This window comes from Salmo salar, chromosome ssa12 (assembly GCF_905237065.1).
Source record: "Salmo salar chromosome ssa12, Ssal_v3.1, whole genome shotgun sequence".
Taxonomy (NCBI): Eukaryota; Metazoa; Chordata; class Actinopteri; order Salmoniformes; family Salmonidae; genus Salmo; species Salmo salar.
In genome coordinates, this window is record NC_059453.1 from 29,661,092 (window position 1) to 29,678,882 (window position 17,791).

A 17,791-nucleotide genomic window follows, 5' to 3' on the forward strand; every position below is an offset into this window, starting at 1 on the left:
TAGAGATTTATGTCCATACAGGAACTCCCACATTAGGGTAGCCTAGTGGTTTGACCGTTAGACCATTCAAATTCCTGAGCAGACAAAGTACAAATCTGTCGTTCTGCCCCTGAACAGGCAATTAACCCACTGTTCCTAGGCTTTCATTGAAAATAAGAATTTGTTCTTAACTGACTTGCCTAGTTAAATAAAGGTAAAATAAAAACATTGTAGCAAACCTGTTTTACTGCATCTGGAGTGTTTGAATTAATGGCAACATTATTATTCCTAAAACAGGACAGACTATTCCTTTGATCATACTGTAAGAAGTTTACATTTTCATTTATGAAATTAGCATTCATCAGGTTGTAATCATGCTAGGGCAAATCTCTTTATTTACAGTTTAAAGTTGTTTGTACATCACAATTGCAGATAAGACCTCATATCATAAGTAGTAGCCTAATTACAGCCACACACAGTACAGTGCTTCAATGTATGCGTAACAATGGTATGTGGTAGAGAAATTGGACGACAGAAACAAGGTAACAGAAAATAACAAGATATCACAATCTCAAGCCATTCTTATTGCCACAATGCCACCCCCTGTGCACTTTAAAATCCAACCTCTCAATATCTTGAAGAATAGGAGACTACATCTTTCATTGTGTTAGGAAGTATTTAGGAGCTAACAAATGGGAAACGTTTGAGTTTATTTAAAACATTGCAAGTGAAACTTTGTGACAGTGCTCAACAGGTGATTGGCTGTTGCACTGTCTGAAATGGGATGCCAGTGATCAACATATCCTCAAACGATAGGAGGGCTTCTACATGAGGACGAAGTCAACGCTCAATTTGAAGACATTTCTCAATTTATCTCAATTTCATTTAAAATTGTGTTTAGTGAATCTTTCAAGGTTGTAGAAGTAAACCTTGTAGTGCCAGGTTGGTATGGTATAGAGAAAAGTAATATTGCTCACCAGTTTATTTAGTGTATAGGAAGACAGGGGGAAACCATATTAACATACTTTGAAAGGACACAGAAACCAAAGCAACCTGAAAAGCAATGGACACTGCATTCATAGATCGTTTTTTTCTGTTTCTGTGTTAACCTAAATATTCCCCCAATGCTCATCTGTTTTTAAATAAAAAACCTTGTGCTGTGCCTCCCAAGTGGTGTAGCGGTCTAAGGCACTGCATCGCATCGCAGTGCTTGAGGCATCACTACAGACCCGGGTTCCATCCCAGGCTGTGTCGCAGCCGGACGTGAACGGGTGACCCATGAGGTGGCACACAATTGGCCGAGGTTCGTCTGGGTTAGGGGAGGGTATGGCCAGCCGGGTTGTCCTTGTCACATCGCGCTCCAGCTACTCCTGTGGCGGGCCGGGGGCATACACACTGACTTTGGTCGCCAGTTGTACAGTGTTTCCTACAACACATTGGTGCGGCTGGCTTCCGGGTTAAGCAAGCAGTGTGTCAAGAAGCAGTGCGGCTTGGCAGGGTCATGTTTCGGAGCCAGTCGGCTCTCGATCTTTGCCTCTCCCGAGTCCGTACGGGAGTTACAGCAATGAGACAAGACTGTAACTACCAATTGGGGAGAAAAAGGGGTAAAAAAAATACAAAATAAGTTTTATAAACTAGAGTTGATTACCTGGCCATTTCCTGATAGAACTGTATAAAATAGTATTTTTGTGGTCTCATCTGTAAAAGTGTGGTGAGTGGCACAATACAAATCCTGTACAACATTTACAAGTCATGAACATCGTTCAGACACAGATTTTAAAGCAACAGTAAAAATATTAATTATTACGTTGTCTAAACAACACAGCTATATTAAGAAAAATAACAATAGATAACTGTGTTTTAAAGGCACGAATACCAGAAAATGTGAGAACATGCAAAAAGAAGAAAAGACTACATATTTTTGTGCAAGGAAGCAAAATGTACGTTTAGAGCAATTTAATTTACAGCAGGTTATCCCCTTTGCCTATCAATGTCCTCTCGAATACAGTAGTACAGCAAAGGCCTACTGTATGACATTTGAAAACTGTCTCAACAAAATGTTGATTTGTACACAAAAACCCATTAGGTTTTAACAGAGACAATGTTAGCTATGTGAGACATTCATGATATTTACAGTATACTAGCCAAAGGGCAAACACTACCCATATACTCTGTATAGACTCCAGTATGATTGCTATTCCAGTCTTATTAGTACCAAACTCTAGTCTACAGTAAGGGAACTTCTGATGAATATACTGCAGTATACTACAGTATCTTATATAGAGATGATAGGGATGATTCAATGAGGCACACTGACATGGCTTAACACCCAGAGGAAATTCATAAAACACATTGAGATGTGGAATAACATAGAGATAAATACTGTATCTATCTCTATGCAGAATGCATTAAGCATTCTGTACATTCACATCCATTGGGTTACATTCGTGTGCTTGTACATTGTTATGCTGTTGACTTGACAGCCCTGTGTGCTGGCAGGGTTTGTCTCTAGTTCAGTATGGATATAGGGAGAGTGGAGTGGCAGTGTCCGACACAGAAATATAAAGCATATAGGCTAAATGAATAATACCCACATAAAAAACACTACAGTAAATACTACAAACCGCAAAAACAATACATTATTACTATAGTAACTACAGTTTTCTATTATTACAGTATTTATACTTTAGTTAACTGTAAATACTACAGTATAATACAGTATACTACAGTAAATACTACAATAAATGCTACAGTATTCGCTGCAGTGTTTTTGCGGACTCCGTAAGTCAGCAAAGAAGGCAGCAAAAACACTACAGTGAATACTATAGTATTTATTCCATAGCATACTATAGTTTTCTTTGTGTGGGTAGCTATAGCAGCTTAATGCAATGGGACATCCTTCATAGCAGATATCCCAGGTCTAACCAACTTATTTAGACAGACTTACTACAGAATGTCTGAGTAGAAAATAATTAATGGGAACCCATGATTAAGAGGAATTGACATCCTGAAATTCTCAACCAGTCAATTAACAACTCACTGTGTGAGTTAAGAATTTACTATATGGATTTATCATACAGTATTACTCTACACAGATCATACTGTACCGTCATCTCAGAGTTCCCTAGGAAGGCATTATTCTCTTGTCTTCCTCTGTACTGTACTGACCGATACACTTCACCTGTTCCTTCTTTGACTTCACTAAGCCATTCCATCCTCCTGAAAGCATTCCATCACACCAAGTTCTGCTGCCTCTCATTATCACTTCACATGACTGATATCTCCTTCAGTCAACGCCAATATCTTTTCACATGGAGATGCTTGTACAATATTTTCTCGCTCCTTCTCTCCCTCTTTTCATCTCTTTCTGTCACTCTTCTTACTCACAGAAACACGTGCTGCTTTACTTTCTTCATCAACGTGCCTCTACCCACATACCGGTCTTCAGCGATCAAACACAGATCAACTTTAAGGAAACAGTGGGGACAGGGTTGTCTGGAAGCTAAAGATCTCTGTGTGGCTATCTGCCAGTCTCTCTCTGTTCCTTTATTCCCCAATGACTACAACACACGCTGTTGCAGATGAATAGGTTTTTGATCACATTGTTTCTACATACACCACTAGAGGACGTATATCCAGTGTTCAACAACCAGTAATGCCCTACATATTCAAAGCACCTGCCCAGTATAATTCTTTTTCCCAGTAATAATTCATCTCGATTGTGTTTTAGACTAAAGATGAGGCTGTGAGGAAACAATTGAGAACATAGAAGAAAGTGCATGAAGGAGTATGAGGGAGATACCAACATCTGTTGATGAGTCACAGAATAGAACAGAAGTAAGTACCAAAACTCCCTTTAGTAGTCAACACAGAAAATCCACTAAAGCTCCAGTCGCTGAGAGAAAACAGGGTCGTATTCATTAGGCCACACCGTAACAAAACGTTTCGCAACAGAACACAAAAACAAGTGTTTCTAATTGGACAAGTCCCAGTAGTACATCCCAGTTTGTCTGTTTTGTGCCTAATGAATACACCCAAGTTCACAGTTCCACTCCTGAGGCAGCAGGGGGCAATGATGTCTAGCTGTCCCAGGCCCCAGAGTGGCTAGTCTTCCTTTCCCTTTCCAATTCCCCATTCCTGGTGGGGGTTCTAGTAGTGGGTTTCTAGTAGGGGGGTTCTAGTTGGTCTTGATCTCCAAGATGGAGGGGTTGTGGTCCAGGATAGACAAAATGATCTTGTCCATGTACTGCCGCAGGCGGAAGTTGATCTCCTCCTGCTCCTTGAGGGCCTCCATCAACTGTGGAGAAATATCAAATCAATGTGATGTTACCATCAGATATGGTGGTGCCATTATCTGGTTATACCAGCTAACCCTGATGTCATGCAGAATGAAACTCTTCAGGTCTTAGGTAAGGTTACTCATCAGACGAGCGTGGTCACCATACCATCAGAACGGTTACACCAGCAATTCATTATTTTATGACAGTAATGTAACCTACTGCACGCCTAAGAACCTGATTACATACATGCCTACTGTCTAAATGCCATGTGTACTATGACCTTAATCAATAAGGTTTCTCAAATGATTAGCATTATGAATGAAAAACTCACGTCGTCACGTGAGGCGTTGTCTATCTCGGCAGCCAGCGACTGGGCCTTGGTCTGGGTGGCGAACAGGTTCTTAGCCTCATACAGACTCAGACTGAGGATCTGACCATTCAGGTCGTCGTTCTGTTCTCTCAGTTTCAGGTTCTCCTGTTGGGTGGAGGGGGGAGTGAAGGAGAGAGGGAGGGACATAGAGGGGAGGGTGGGAGTTTGGGAGAGAGAAGAGGGAGGGGAAATTAGAGAGAGAGGAGGGAAGGAGAGAAAGAGAGAGAGAGATAGAGATGAGTATCATAGCTTGATTTGACAGACTGAAGCGATGGGTTTAGAAGGAGTCCACAGCTTGATGAGATTAATCTCAATTCTCCAAGCGCCCCACTTCATCCACACTGTGTCAGTAGGCAAGGCCTGTTAGATTAGACTACTGAAGCCTCACACAAATACACCCACGACAAACCATCTCTCGATTTCAACAGCAGCCGACACAGAACACCACATCAACAGTAACACCTACAGGACAGGACACGGGTTATTATGTTTATCACGGTGTTATGGCACAAACTGCGCCCTGTGTCGACAGGGGGTGAAGCTCTATAGGCGCTGTATGGTGATGATATTAGCTGTGGTTATTGGGAGGGGTCAAAGGTTAAAGCTCACAAGAAACAACAGTGGGTTTGTTTACCGTCTGACCGTGACGGAGGCGTGCCCCAGCGGATACTACGAGGTGGCGGAGGTCAGAGGTCAGAGGAAAATCCTGCGAGACAAACCGCTGGACACACAGAGGAGGAGCAAAGAGGAGCACAGGGAGACATGAGAGGGAAGAGACTCATTCATCCCTGTTTGGAATACTATCACATCAGCTAGTTGATCTGCATTCTCTTTTGAACCCTTTCTCAAATATGAAACAGTGCCATTATAAAATAACAGATTTGAAAAAGTAACCTATGAGTGTTTTAAATAAGGAGTTTCAGATAAGCACCATTTGATCTAAAAGTGTTGAGAAAAGAGAAAAAGGGTATCACATATCTGCCTGACACCAATTAGAGATGTTTCTCTTCCAGCCTTGTAGTTTAAACTTTGAATCAAAGCCTGTGACTGCAGAAAATGGTGTACTTGTCTGTGTAGTCTGGGTAACAGACTTTTTAGCTAACATTCCACTCCTGTCATTTGCCAAATGCAACAGCTGAGCAGAGACGGCAACTAGGCAAGTGTGAGAGAGAGAAAAAAGAGAGAAAGAGATAGAGAGCAAGACAGATCCAGATGAAAGCTGCAGGTAAGGCGAGGCACTGTTATTACTCTCCTTGCGTTAATGTCAGTTTGACAGAGTGTACTGACCGAAGGCAAGAAAGAAGCCTACAGTAGAATATCAAATCTTTACACATTAAGATACCGCATGTCTCAGCGTGAGAGCCTCTGCCTTGTCTGAGAGGACATCTTAGAAACACTTTCATCTTGATCTCTTATCTCATGTTTATACTAGGTCCGATGCTCGTAACAAGGATGGGGAACATTAACAATATAATTTCACTGCCCTTGACAGACAGATATCACTGGTATTCACTACCTAGAAATGGCACACTATCTAAGAAGTCGAAAAGGACAAACTTACAGTAGATAAGACGCACTGTAGATAGATATGACTAGTGTATGCCACTCTCTACGTTGAGAGTGTACTACCAGCATTAGACTATCACACAAAACACTGTTAACTCGCACACCAGCATATAGTGGTGGCATATACAAACACATACAGTATACTTAGAGGTGGAATTGAGGGGGAACGTGTGTAAAAAAAACTACAAAAAAACATTTTGTGTAAAAGATTGTTTTTGAGCCCCACCTGTTTGAGTCTCTTGCCCAATTAAATCCTAGCAAATACCCCAAAAGAGGAAGTAACAATGCATTCATATAGAGTTAGCATTAGCCACTAGCTCTCAAGCCCACCTGTTTGAGTCTCTTGACCTCGTGCTCCAGCTCCATCTCTCTGGTCTTGGCGTTGAACTCCGTCAGCCCAGAGGAGGAGCTGCGGCCGCGGCCAGGCTTCTCTGTCTCCAGCTTGAACAGCTGCAGGTGCTCCAGCTCCCGACGAAGGTCCTCAATCAACTGCAGGAGAGGGACACAACCAGGGACGATATGTGGTAGCTGTCGTGAAGACTGTGTAGTTATAAAGAGTACCTGGGATAGCCACGTAGACCAGTCTGGTGCAGTGGGCAGGCTGGTTTATGTGAAAACGTATTCTGTACAAACATTCAGCTACTAGAGATTTCAGAAGAGTGGGAGAGGCATCATAAGCTTTCGTTTCACACTACATGTAAAAGTGTGCATAAGTGTGTGTATACATGCGTGTGTGTGTGTGTGCGGGCGCGTATGTCCCTGTGTGTGTGTTATCCCTCCTCTCACCTCCTGCATAGCCTCCCTCTCCTTCTGGAACTCGTGTCTGTTTTGCCTCAGCTTGTCCATCATCTTCCTGTAGAGGTCCATCTCATCCTTCAGTCTCAGACTGGTGTCCTCCAGCTTGTATGTCATACTCTGCTTCTCCTGACAACACACACATATAGACACATTGAAATACATGTGATGATACACACAGAATAAAGCATGGATCGTTTTCAAGCGTATGCCTGATTCACATTACAGGCCAAAGCCAAGGCAATCTGTTCTGGGCTGGACTGGTTACACATCCACTATAGTTGCTGGAACCGTGCTGGGAAGGACAATGTGAATAGAAAAGCCACAAGCCAGCACAGTGCAGTTTGGGGCGGCCCTATTATCCAAGTACAACAACTTAGGGAGAGGCAAAATAATACAACAAGCTGGAGAGAGTGGAGTCACTCAATCTCAAAACTGACCCCGATTACCCAATAACCTCTGCTCTTCCCCCAACCTCCAGAGTAGCTCATCAAAATAAAAGTCACGTGTGTTCACACAATAAAGGTCCCACAGTATGAATAAGGCATTAGGTTGTTAGGATGTATGCGGTAAGCAAGAACACAGTCAGTCTAATAATGCACAGTGAATAGTCCTGTAAGAAGAAGCATTAGGCCACATACATTAAAATTAACTATCATTTTAATGAATTTACAGTACTATAAATAGTGCAAATAATGCAAAAACAGCTATTCATAAAAATATTCTTTACAGCTGGCAATGAAATGTTGCCTGGCTCCCCAAACTCCTTGCTCCCTCCAAATGCTACGCCCACTGACATTATGACTGGAACGAACTGCAAAAATCACTGAAGCTGGAGACTCATATCTCCCTCACTAGCACCAGCTGTCAGAGCAGCTCATAGATCACTGCACCTGTACATAGCCCATCTGTAAATATCCCATCCAATTACCTCATCCCCATACTGTATTTATTTATTTATCTTGCTCCTTTGCACCCCAGTATCTCTACTTGCACATTCATCTTCTGCACATCTATCACTCCAGTGTTTAATTGCTATATTGTATTTACTTTGCCACCATGGCCTATTTATTGCCGACCTCCCTTATCTTACCTCATTTGCACACACTGTATATAGACTTTTTCTACTGTATTATTGACTGTATGCTTGTTTATTCCATGTGTAACTCTGTGTTGTTATGTGTCGAACTGCTTTGCTTTATCTTCGCCAGGTCGCAGTTGTAAATGAGAACTTGTTCTAACTAGCCTACCTGGTTAAATAAAGGTGAAATAAAAAAAATAAAAAACATTCTTCTCCGCAATGAGTCTGGATCTGAGTCCCTCCTGACGATTTTTAGAACAGAACAACATTCTAGCCACTGTGATTGGTTCCAGAAACCAATGGGTTGGGCCAGAGACAGAATACACATGGGTAAAGCGGAGGTTTGAAAATTCGTCATTGGCTTTGATACAATCAAATCGCTGATGACTTTGTTTTGTACAACGCCCCTCATTTTGACGTCACCACAAACGACTTCAACGATGGCAGTCTCAGACTGAGGTGAACGACAGAGCAGCGAAATAATTCAGTTTGAGTCGTCAGGAAACCTGAAGTGTATAGTATAGTAATTAGTTAGTGTGACTGTCTGTTAGGAGTTCACACAACCACACAATCAAATGATCATGCAGACCAGTAATGCCAACTCCCTTTCATGTTTTCACCAGGCAGGCTAGAAATAGAGGTGTTGATATGAGCCCAGCTGTAGCCTTCACACCTCCAAACGTGTGTGTGTGTGTGTGTGTGTGTGTGTGTGTGTGTGTGTGTGTGTGTGTGTGTGTGTGTGTGTGTGTGTGTGTGTGTGTGTGTGTGTGTGAGACGTTCGTCGTAAAGGGTAGACCAAGGCGCAGCGTGTGTTGGGTTCATCATATTTTATTTAACGGTGAACCAGCAAAAAACAAAACAATAAACAACACAACGAACAAAAAGTCTTGCAGGCTACTAACAGCAGTACAAAAACAAGATCCCACAACTGAAAGTGGGAAAAAGGGCTGCCTAAGTATGATTTCCAATCAGAGACAACGATAGACAGCTGCCTCTGATTGGAAACCATACTAGGCCAATCAAAGGAGAAAAAAAAAAACATAGAAATATAACACATAGAATGCCCACCCCATGTCACACCCTGACCTATCCAAACAGAGAAAAACGTCTCTCTCAGGTCAGGGCGTGACAGTGTGTGTGTGTGTGTGTGTGTGTGTGTGTGTGTGTGTGTGTGTGTGTGTGTGTGTGTGTGTGTGTGTGTGTGTGTGTGTGTGTGTGTGTGTGTGTGTGTGTGTGTGTGTGTGTGTGACTGTGGCAATTGGTCACGTGCTGTTGATGGAAGGGTGTTGATGTTTTGTAACCAGTTATCGAGGCCTCTGTCTGTGTAGAGATAGTAGTACTGGAGTTGCATGAGTGAGAGCGTGTGTTTGTACTAAACGTAGCCTACTGTGTCTCTGAGGATGATATGTAAGCAAGCACGCACATACCTCGTCCAGTTTCTCTGTCTGAGACTTCAGTCTGCACATGTTCACCGATATATCCCCGTTTTCCTCCTCTAGCTGTTGGACTCTGTAGGGGAAGAAGAGGAAACACATTATGATAATTCATCATGTTTAACATATGTCAGGGTTATTCAAAACAAGGCCACTAACAAAGAGAAATGGACATTAGCAGTACAGCAGAACCTCAAGGTCTGGATTCAGTATCTAGCTCAAGGCCTAATCTATGGTATCTACCTAGCACTATGGACTACACTCTAAGAAGAAAGGGTTCTTTGGATGTCCCCATAGGAGAACCCTTTTTGATTCCAGGTGGAACACTTTTGGGTTCCATGTAGAACCCTCTGTGGAAATGATTCTACATGGAACCCAAATGGTTCTCCTATGGGGACAGCCAAAGAACCCTTTTAGGTTCTAGATAGCACCTTTGAGTACACGCATACATGTAAATATGAGTATCTACAATGCAGTGTATAAATGATTGAAGTAAGTGTGTTTGTGTGTGTGTTACCGGTTGTGTAGCAGCTCTAGCTCAGTGTTCTTGTCTCTCTCCATCTTGCTGTAGGTCTCACGATGTCGTCTCTGCTCCTCCTCTGCGTTCTGCTCTGCCCGCGCCTCCTGGTCCTTCAACTGCTCCTCCAACTCGTGGACCCTGTGAGTGACACACACACGCACACACACACATAAACAAACATTAGCATAAATGAGATATGCAACAAAAAAAATGCTCACACACATATATATATATATATTTAAGAATGAATGTGTGTGTGTGCATTCGTACATGTGTTTGTGTGTATGTGTTTGTGTGTATCTATGTGTATGTGTGTGTGCGTGTGCGTGGGTGGGCATGCATGTGTGTGTAAACCTCCTACCTGTGAACCAGCTGTGTGTTCTCCTGCTTCAGCTTGGACTTGAGATCTCCGTTCATCAGCGTGTCATTCTCCAACTCTGCTACCTTCTTCTCTAAGTAACTCACCTGTGTGTGGGAAAGAGAGAGAGAGAGAGAGAGAGAAGGGGGGGTGAGGTAAGAGAGGGCGAGAGAGAGTGAAAGAGAGAGAGGGTAAGAGATGTTATATCATTGATTCATCCAATGTCCTTACTTCAGCCAGCACAATCAGCAACAAGCTCTGCCAGAGCCATTCATCTCGATTCACAGCAGAACACCTCTTGACAGTAGCAGCCAATGCAATCAATTTCACAATTAGTATCCCATCAATTTTCACCTTAATAGAATGGAGTGCAGGTAGTGGAACGGTCACAGATAGAGACAGACATTATAAATGGTAGTCCTTTCCATAGAATTAATCAGAACGTATCTCTATGGTACCTTCTCAGTGATGTCGATGTCACAGGAGTCAATGCTGTCTCGGAACAGGTCCTCTGTGCTGCCGTTGCTGCTGCTGAAGTTACTGGTGTGGAGGAGCTGTCTGCAGACAGAGAGAGAGGAAGAGAGAGGAAGAGGCTGTTATACAAGACTTGAAGAAAAAACAATAAAATCTCTCCCAACGGTGGTAGTCCTAGAGCTATCCTTTTTAAGCTTCACCCTATAGGGCATCAATCTGAGCTTTACTGCTGAACCATAATACCACTGTGTGTGTGTGTGTGTGTGTGTGTGTGTGTGTGTGTGTGTGTGTGTTCCACTCCTGCAGAGAGAATGCTGCAGGATAGGATGTAAAAGGGACTATAAGCAAAAGGGCTGTGCCAGTGGGGGAGCTGATCATATTGCATAGAGTGCAGACACACACACATGCACACATCACACACTATTATACTACAAAGACACACAGGCATGCATGCCCATATGTACGCACACACACACGCGCACACTCACACACACAGTGGCATTCAAACTGCCACCACAACATCTAGCCCCACTCTAACTAATGGAATGGCTTCACACCAGCCTCCATTACAGAGACTATTCATCAATAAGAGGAGGAGAAAAGGAGGGAAAGAGTAAGGGAGGAGAGGAGGAGAGAGTAGAAGAGAGGGAGAGAGTAGAGGAGAGGTAGAGAGTAGGGAAGGGAGAGAGGAGATGAGAGGGAGAGAGTAGAGAGAGGGAGAGAGGGCGAGAGTGGAGAGAGTAGAAGAGAGGACGAGAGTAGAAGAGAGGGCAAGAGTAGAAGATAGGGAAAGAGAAGAGAGAAGAGAGAGGAGAGAGTAGAAGAGAGGGCGAGAAAAGAGCGAGGAGAGAGTAGAAGAGAGGGAGAGGGTAGAGGAGAGGTAGAGAGTAGAAGATAGGGAGAGAGTAGAAGAGAGTAGAGAGGAGAGAGTAGAAGAGAGGGAGAGAGTAGAGAGAGGAGAGAGTAGAAGAGAGGGAGAGAGTAGAGAGAGGAGAGAGTAGAAGAGAGGGAGAGAGTAGAAGAGAGGGAGAGAGTAGAGAGAGGAGAGAGTAGAAGAGAGGGAGAGAGTAGAAGAGAGGGAGAGAGTAGAGAGAGGAGAGAGTAGAAGAGAGGGAGAGAGTAGAAGAGAGGGAGAGAGTAGAGAGAGGAGAGAGTAGAGAGAGGAGAGAGGGAGAGAGGAGAAGAGGGAGAGTAGAGAGAGGAGAGAGTAGAAGAGAGGGAGAGAGTAGAAGAGAGGGCGAGAGAAGAAGAGGGAGAGAGGGAGAGAGTAGAGAGAGGAGAGAGTAGAAGAGAGGGAGAGAGTAGAAGAGAGGAAGAGAGTAGAAGAGAGGGCGAGAGTAGAAGATAGGGAGAGAGTAGAGAGAGGAGAGTAGAAGAGAGGGAGAGTAGAAGAGAGGGAGAGAGTAGAAGAGAGGGCGAGAGAAGAGCGAGGAGAGAGTAGAAGAGAGGGAGAGAGTAGAAGAGAGGGAGAGAGAAGAGCGAGGAGAGAGTAGAAGAGAGGGAGAGAGTAGAAGAGAGGGAGAGAGTAGAAGAGAGGGAGAGAGTAGAGAGAGGAGAGAGTAGAAGAGAGGGAGAGAGTAGAAGAGGGAGAGAGTAGAGAGAGGAGAGAGTAGAAGATAGGGCGAGAGTAGAGAGAGGAGAGTAGAAGAGAGGGAGAGAGTAGAGGACAAGACAAAGGAAAAGAGTAGAGAGGTTGGGGAGAACACTATGCACATAGATCAGTGCTGGCAGGCCAATCTCTCTTTGTCAGTTTAATTCAGTCTAGAGGGAAGTAAGACAAAACCCTAGACACTGTACATTGACCACAATGAAAGGATATTTATATGATAGGTAAGCTATAAAAAACCTTGAAAAGAGCCTATATAACTGACAATCTCTTAGAAAAAAAAAACTATTGGAACGAAGAACTGATATTGGCACAAGAGGAAATGTTGGAACAACTAAGAAAAGTACATTTAACTAAAATGTACGCTTAATCCAGTATGAAGTAATGTATAGAATTTTATTAGAGGAGACAAAATTCAAAAATTCTACAGCACAACACCCGATTCATGTATGTCTTAAGTGTACAACTAACAATGAACCAATAATCCATGCCTACTGGAAAGGTATGGGCGGAGTTGAAAGTTGGCTGTCAGAAGTATTACAATGTAAATGTACTTTTAATCCGTCTGTCTGCATATTTCAAGACATGGCATATGGGGGTGTAGTGAGATACCCAATGGGTTGGACGATACTTTTCTCGTCAATCATCTTGAAAAAAGAAATACTTAAGAAAACTGGAAATCACCCAATCCTCTGTTGTTAACACAATGGAAAGCTCTAATGCTTTATTATCTAAATGTTGAAAGTGTGTGGGCGACGGAGAGAAACAAGATGGTGCCGTTTGAGGCCATGTGGTGGAGAGTGATGCTTGAGATGGGGGTGTCAGCATGTGGGTCTGGGCAGGTGTGATATAGTTGATGTTTGTGTGATGTTGTCGTTTGTATGTGTATTGTAAAATAACCTATAATAATACCTCTACTGCAATGTATACAGGTACACTTGTATGTTGAACACAGTGCACTTGCTTCAAACAAACAAGCATCTTCATTTGATCACCCTGTTGATCAATTTCCTTCATTTGCCCATATTTCCCGTTGCTGCAGGGTTATTTTCCTGCTGTGAGAAACTGGTCAAATTAAGATCTGTACACAGTAGTAACTGTAGCAGTAAAGTGAACACAGAAGAGGTAGTGCTGGCCCCCCCAGCACAGAAAAAAAGGAAAAAAAGATGTTTAGAAATGAAATGTATGCATTCACTACTGTAAGTCGCTCTGGATAAGAGCGTCTGCTAAATGACTAAAATGTAAATGTAAAATGTAATGTAGAGAGGTTCAGTATACCTAAACCATTACCGTATTACCTAGATAGTAGTCTAATACACTGGGTGACATAATGATCACATGACTAACGGACTGGAACAATAAGGAAATGGCCAACATACAAAAACAAACAAAGTAACACACATATGGAGACGTGACCGACCTGCCAAAGGCTGTGCTGGAGATTTTCCTATTGGGGCTGGAGAAAAAGAATCAGAAAACATCCCAGTTAGTCTTTATCCTTGTCAGATGTCATGGATATGTCTAGAGACTTTAGTTTATTAGTTATAACAATGAATTATAGATAGTAAAGCTAATTGCTGTTTGATTGGTATTAAGGTAGTATTGTTAATCAGTATTTTGCACAAGAAGAGAAAGAGAGTGTGTGTTCCAAATAGCACCATGTTCCCGATAGTGTATAGTGCACTACTTTTGACCAGAGCCCTATAAGCCCTGGTCAATAGTAGAGCCCTACAGGGAAAAGGGTGCCATTTACAACACAACCAGAGAGTAGGGCATGAAGGGCATGTCAATGTTAATGAAATAACGTTCCCTGAGGGTGCTGCTGGGAACAGTAGTTTTGTGGGCTCAGCAATAGTTCTGTCTCAAAGCTTTGTGTAAGCTTCATCATTAAATCAAAGAGAGAAATCTCTCTCTCACACACACACACACACACACACACACACACACACACACACACACACACACACACACACACACACACACACACACACACACACACACACACACACACACACACACACACACACACACACACACACACACACACACGCACACACACACACAGGTGTGAGAGTACACCTTATGCACACACAGAAATGCACGTGCACACACACGTTTATGCCATTTCAAGCATCTCCCCAGACTGACTGCATGCTGACGGGGCATCTTTTTCTGTCTCCTCCTGTCCCTCCTTCAAGGATTGATCTTGTGAAGTCTTCCATCTCTCTGCCAGCAACAGGTCACTCTCAGCGACTCTGCATCATCCATCTTTGCTTTAATTGATCCTTCTCCTACAATCCCTCTCTTTGTCGCTTTTTCCTTCTCTGCATGCCCATTCACCTATTTATCATTCCACATTCTCTCACCTCCCTCCTCTCCCTCTCTCTCTCTCTTCCTTCTCACTTTCTCTCTCCCACTCCCATTCCCCCTCTCTCATCCCCATCCTCTCTCCCTCTCCTCCCTTTACTACTCCCCCTCTCTTTACTTGCTCTCCTGCAGAAGGTAGGGGTCTGACTAATTACTGTAAGCCCAGGTATTCATCTTAGTAGAGAATAACCTTTTCAGGCAGAAGAACTGCAGAGTCAGCAGAGACAGAGCAGTAGTTGAAGGGAAGACAAAACGATTCCAGAGTCCTCACCACTTCATTACATTCATTACCGAGTTCTCCAGGCTAGGGCCACTACTGCTATAGCTTACATATAGTAGGAGTGCAAGTGTGTGTGTGTCTGTGTGTGTGTGTGTGTGTGTGTGTATGTGTCTGTGTACAAGAGAGCGCAAGTCTATATAAGTAAGTTCTATGTGAGATGTGAGTGTTTCAGTCAGTGTGTGTTCATCAAAGAAGGTGTGGGTGCGTTTGTTTACAGAGGAAGTGATTAAATCCATAAAGATCACACAGGATAACGTGTCTGAAAATAGACCCACCTCTCACTGTACACACGCTGATGATGTGGGTCGATGAATGGTGGCAACCCATTCTGACATTTGGGGATTTACGTAACAAGTAAATCACAAGTGTGTGTGTGTGTGTGTGTGTGTGTGTGTGTGTGTGTGTGTGTGTGTATGGGCGGGGACAAGACATTTAAGCTCTTGGTGACAAGACCAAAATAAACAGCAGGTCACTATGACAGTATTATCTAACCTATCTTACCTACAGTACAATAGTTGGTCAGGGTAGACATAGTGGATAACAGAAGTGTGTCATTTCCCTGAAATAATGATCAGGTTCATTTTCTGTGCGATCACATCTCATTCTCAGAGCCAGGAGTTTTCCTGTCCACGTGATCTGACATGAAAAAATCCTGCGACAGCTACAGTTCCACTTACTCAGCTGGGCTCTAGGCCCGCACGTGTAATGGTGTTGGTGGGTGTCCTATCCTGTGTTACCTGTTGGCTTTGAGGTTCTTCAGCCTGGCCTCCAGGTCGTTGAGTAGGTTGACCTTCTTACAGCACTGGGAACAGTACACATCCATCATCTCATTGTTGTACAGGTGGCGTGTCTTCCTGGGGCTCTGGCCAGCACTACACACACAGATGAAGATAAAGCGTTAGAGACAGAATACACACACACACACACACACACACACACACACACACACACACACACACACACACACACACACACACACACAGTAAAATCAGATTTAAAAAACAGATACAGGAACAGGCACACACATACACATGACTACCGCCCCGTAGCACTCACTTCCGTCATCATGAAGTGCTTTGAGAGACTAGTCAAGGACCATATCACCTCCACCCTACCTGACACCCTAGACCCACTCCAATTTGCTTACCGACCCAATAGGTCCACAGACGACGCAATCGACATCACACTGCACACTGCCCTAACCCATCTGGACAAGAGGAATAGCCATGTAAGAATGCTGTTCATCGATTACAGCTCAGCATTTAACACCATAGTACCCTCCAAACTCGACATTAAGCTCGAGACCCTAGGTCTCGACCCCGCCCTGTGCAACTGGGTCCTGGACTTCCTGACGGGCCGCCCCCAGGTGGTGAGGGTAGGTAACAACATCTCCACCCCGCTGATCCTCAACACTGGGTCCCCACAAGGGTGCGTTCTCAGCCCTCTTCTGTACTCTCTGTTCACCCACGACTGCGTGGCCATGCACGCCTCCAACTCAATCATCAAGTTTGCAGACGACACTGCAGTGGTAGGCTTGATTACCAACAACGACGAGACAGCCTACAGGGAGGAGGTGAGACCCCTCGGAGTGTGGTGTCAGGAAAATAACCTCACACTCAATGTCAACAAAACAAAGGAGATGATCGTGGACTTCAGGAAACAGCAGAGGGAGCAGCCCCCTATCCACATCGACGGGACAGTAGTGGAGAGGGTGGAGAGTTTTAAGTTCCTCGGCGTACACATCATGGACAAACTGAAATGGTCCACCCACACAGACAGCATGGTGAAGAAGGCGCAGCAGCGCCTCTTCAACCTCAGGAGGCTGAAGAAATTTGGCTTGTCACCAAAAACACTCACAACCTTTTACAGATGCACAATCGAGAGTATCCTGTCGGGCTGTATCACCGCCTGGTACGGCAGCTGCTCCGCCCATAACCGGAAGGCTCTCCAGAGGGTAGTGAGGTCTGCACAACGCATCACCGGGTGCAAACTACCTGCCCTCCAGGACACCTACACCACCCGATGTCACAGGAAGGCCAAAAAGATCATCAAGGACAGCAACCACCCGAGCCACTGCCTGTTCACCCCACTAACATCCAGAAGGCGAGGTCAGTACAGGTGCATCAAAGCTGGAACCGAGAGACTGAAAAACAGCTTCTATCTCAAGGCCATCAGACTGTTAATCTCTTGGTAGATAATGCGGTCGGGATTTGATAGTGAGGAATTCTAAGTCAGGTGAACAAAAGGACTTGAGTTCCTGTATGTTGTTATGATCATACCACGTCTCGTTAATCATAAGGCATACACCCCCACCCTTCTTCTTACCAGAGAGATGCTTGTTTCTGTCGGCGCGATGCGTGAAGAAACCAGGTGGTTGTACCGACTCAGATAGCGTGTCTCGAGTGAGCCATGTTTCCATGCAGTTCACATAACACACTATTTCCCATGGAAACGTACACAACCATCTACAAATATCATAAAGCACTAATCTAAACTCAGAAGTAGGACAAAAATAAGTCCATAGTAATGAGTTTAGGTACTTGATATTCAGAGCGGGACCAAGGAAGCTGAATAGTGTTGGGAGTAAATCCTCCTTCAAAACAGCTCCATAGATGAATTTTAATCAAGAGAGGCCCTGGGGGCCATATAGGCTACGTCTCCAATGGCACCCTATTCCCTTTA

The 17,791-nt window shown here is 43.9% G+C and overlaps 1 protein-coding gene across 3 annotated transcripts in view; it reads right to left on the reverse strand.

Moving 5' to 3' along the window:
- Window positions 1-351: 351 nt before the first annotated feature.
- The window catches only part of LOC106564646 (rab11 family-interacting protein 4A), a 51,651-nt gene continuing 34,211 nt past the window's right edge, over window positions 352-17,791 (reverse strand). For 2 of the 3 annotated variants that reach the window (XM_014130820.2, XM_014130819.2), the window contains exons 4-14: window positions 15,847-15,981; window positions 13,883-13,918; window positions 10,841-10,940; window positions 10,386-10,489; window positions 10,022-10,162; window positions 9,499-9,580; window positions 6,982-7,119; window positions 6,526-6,684; window positions 5,264-5,350; window positions 4,591-4,734; window positions 352-4,276 (exon numbers count right to left, since the gene is read on the reverse strand). In XM_014130820.2, the coding sequence (XP_013986295.1) occupies window positions 4,157-4,276; window positions 4,591-4,734; window positions 5,264-5,350; window positions 6,526-6,684; window positions 6,982-7,119; window positions 9,499-9,580; window positions 10,022-10,162; window positions 10,386-10,489; window positions 10,841-10,940; window positions 13,883-13,918; window positions 15,847-15,981 (1,246 nt within the window). In that variant the 3' untranslated portion in view covers window positions 352-4,156. The remainder of the gene's footprint in view (window positions 4,277-4,590; window positions 4,735-5,263; window positions 5,351-6,525; window positions 6,685-6,981; window positions 7,120-9,498; window positions 9,581-10,021; window positions 10,163-10,385; window positions 10,490-10,840; window positions 10,941-13,882; window positions 13,919-15,846; window positions 15,982-17,791) is intronic. The other variant, XM_014130822.2, reaches the window with a different exon arrangement.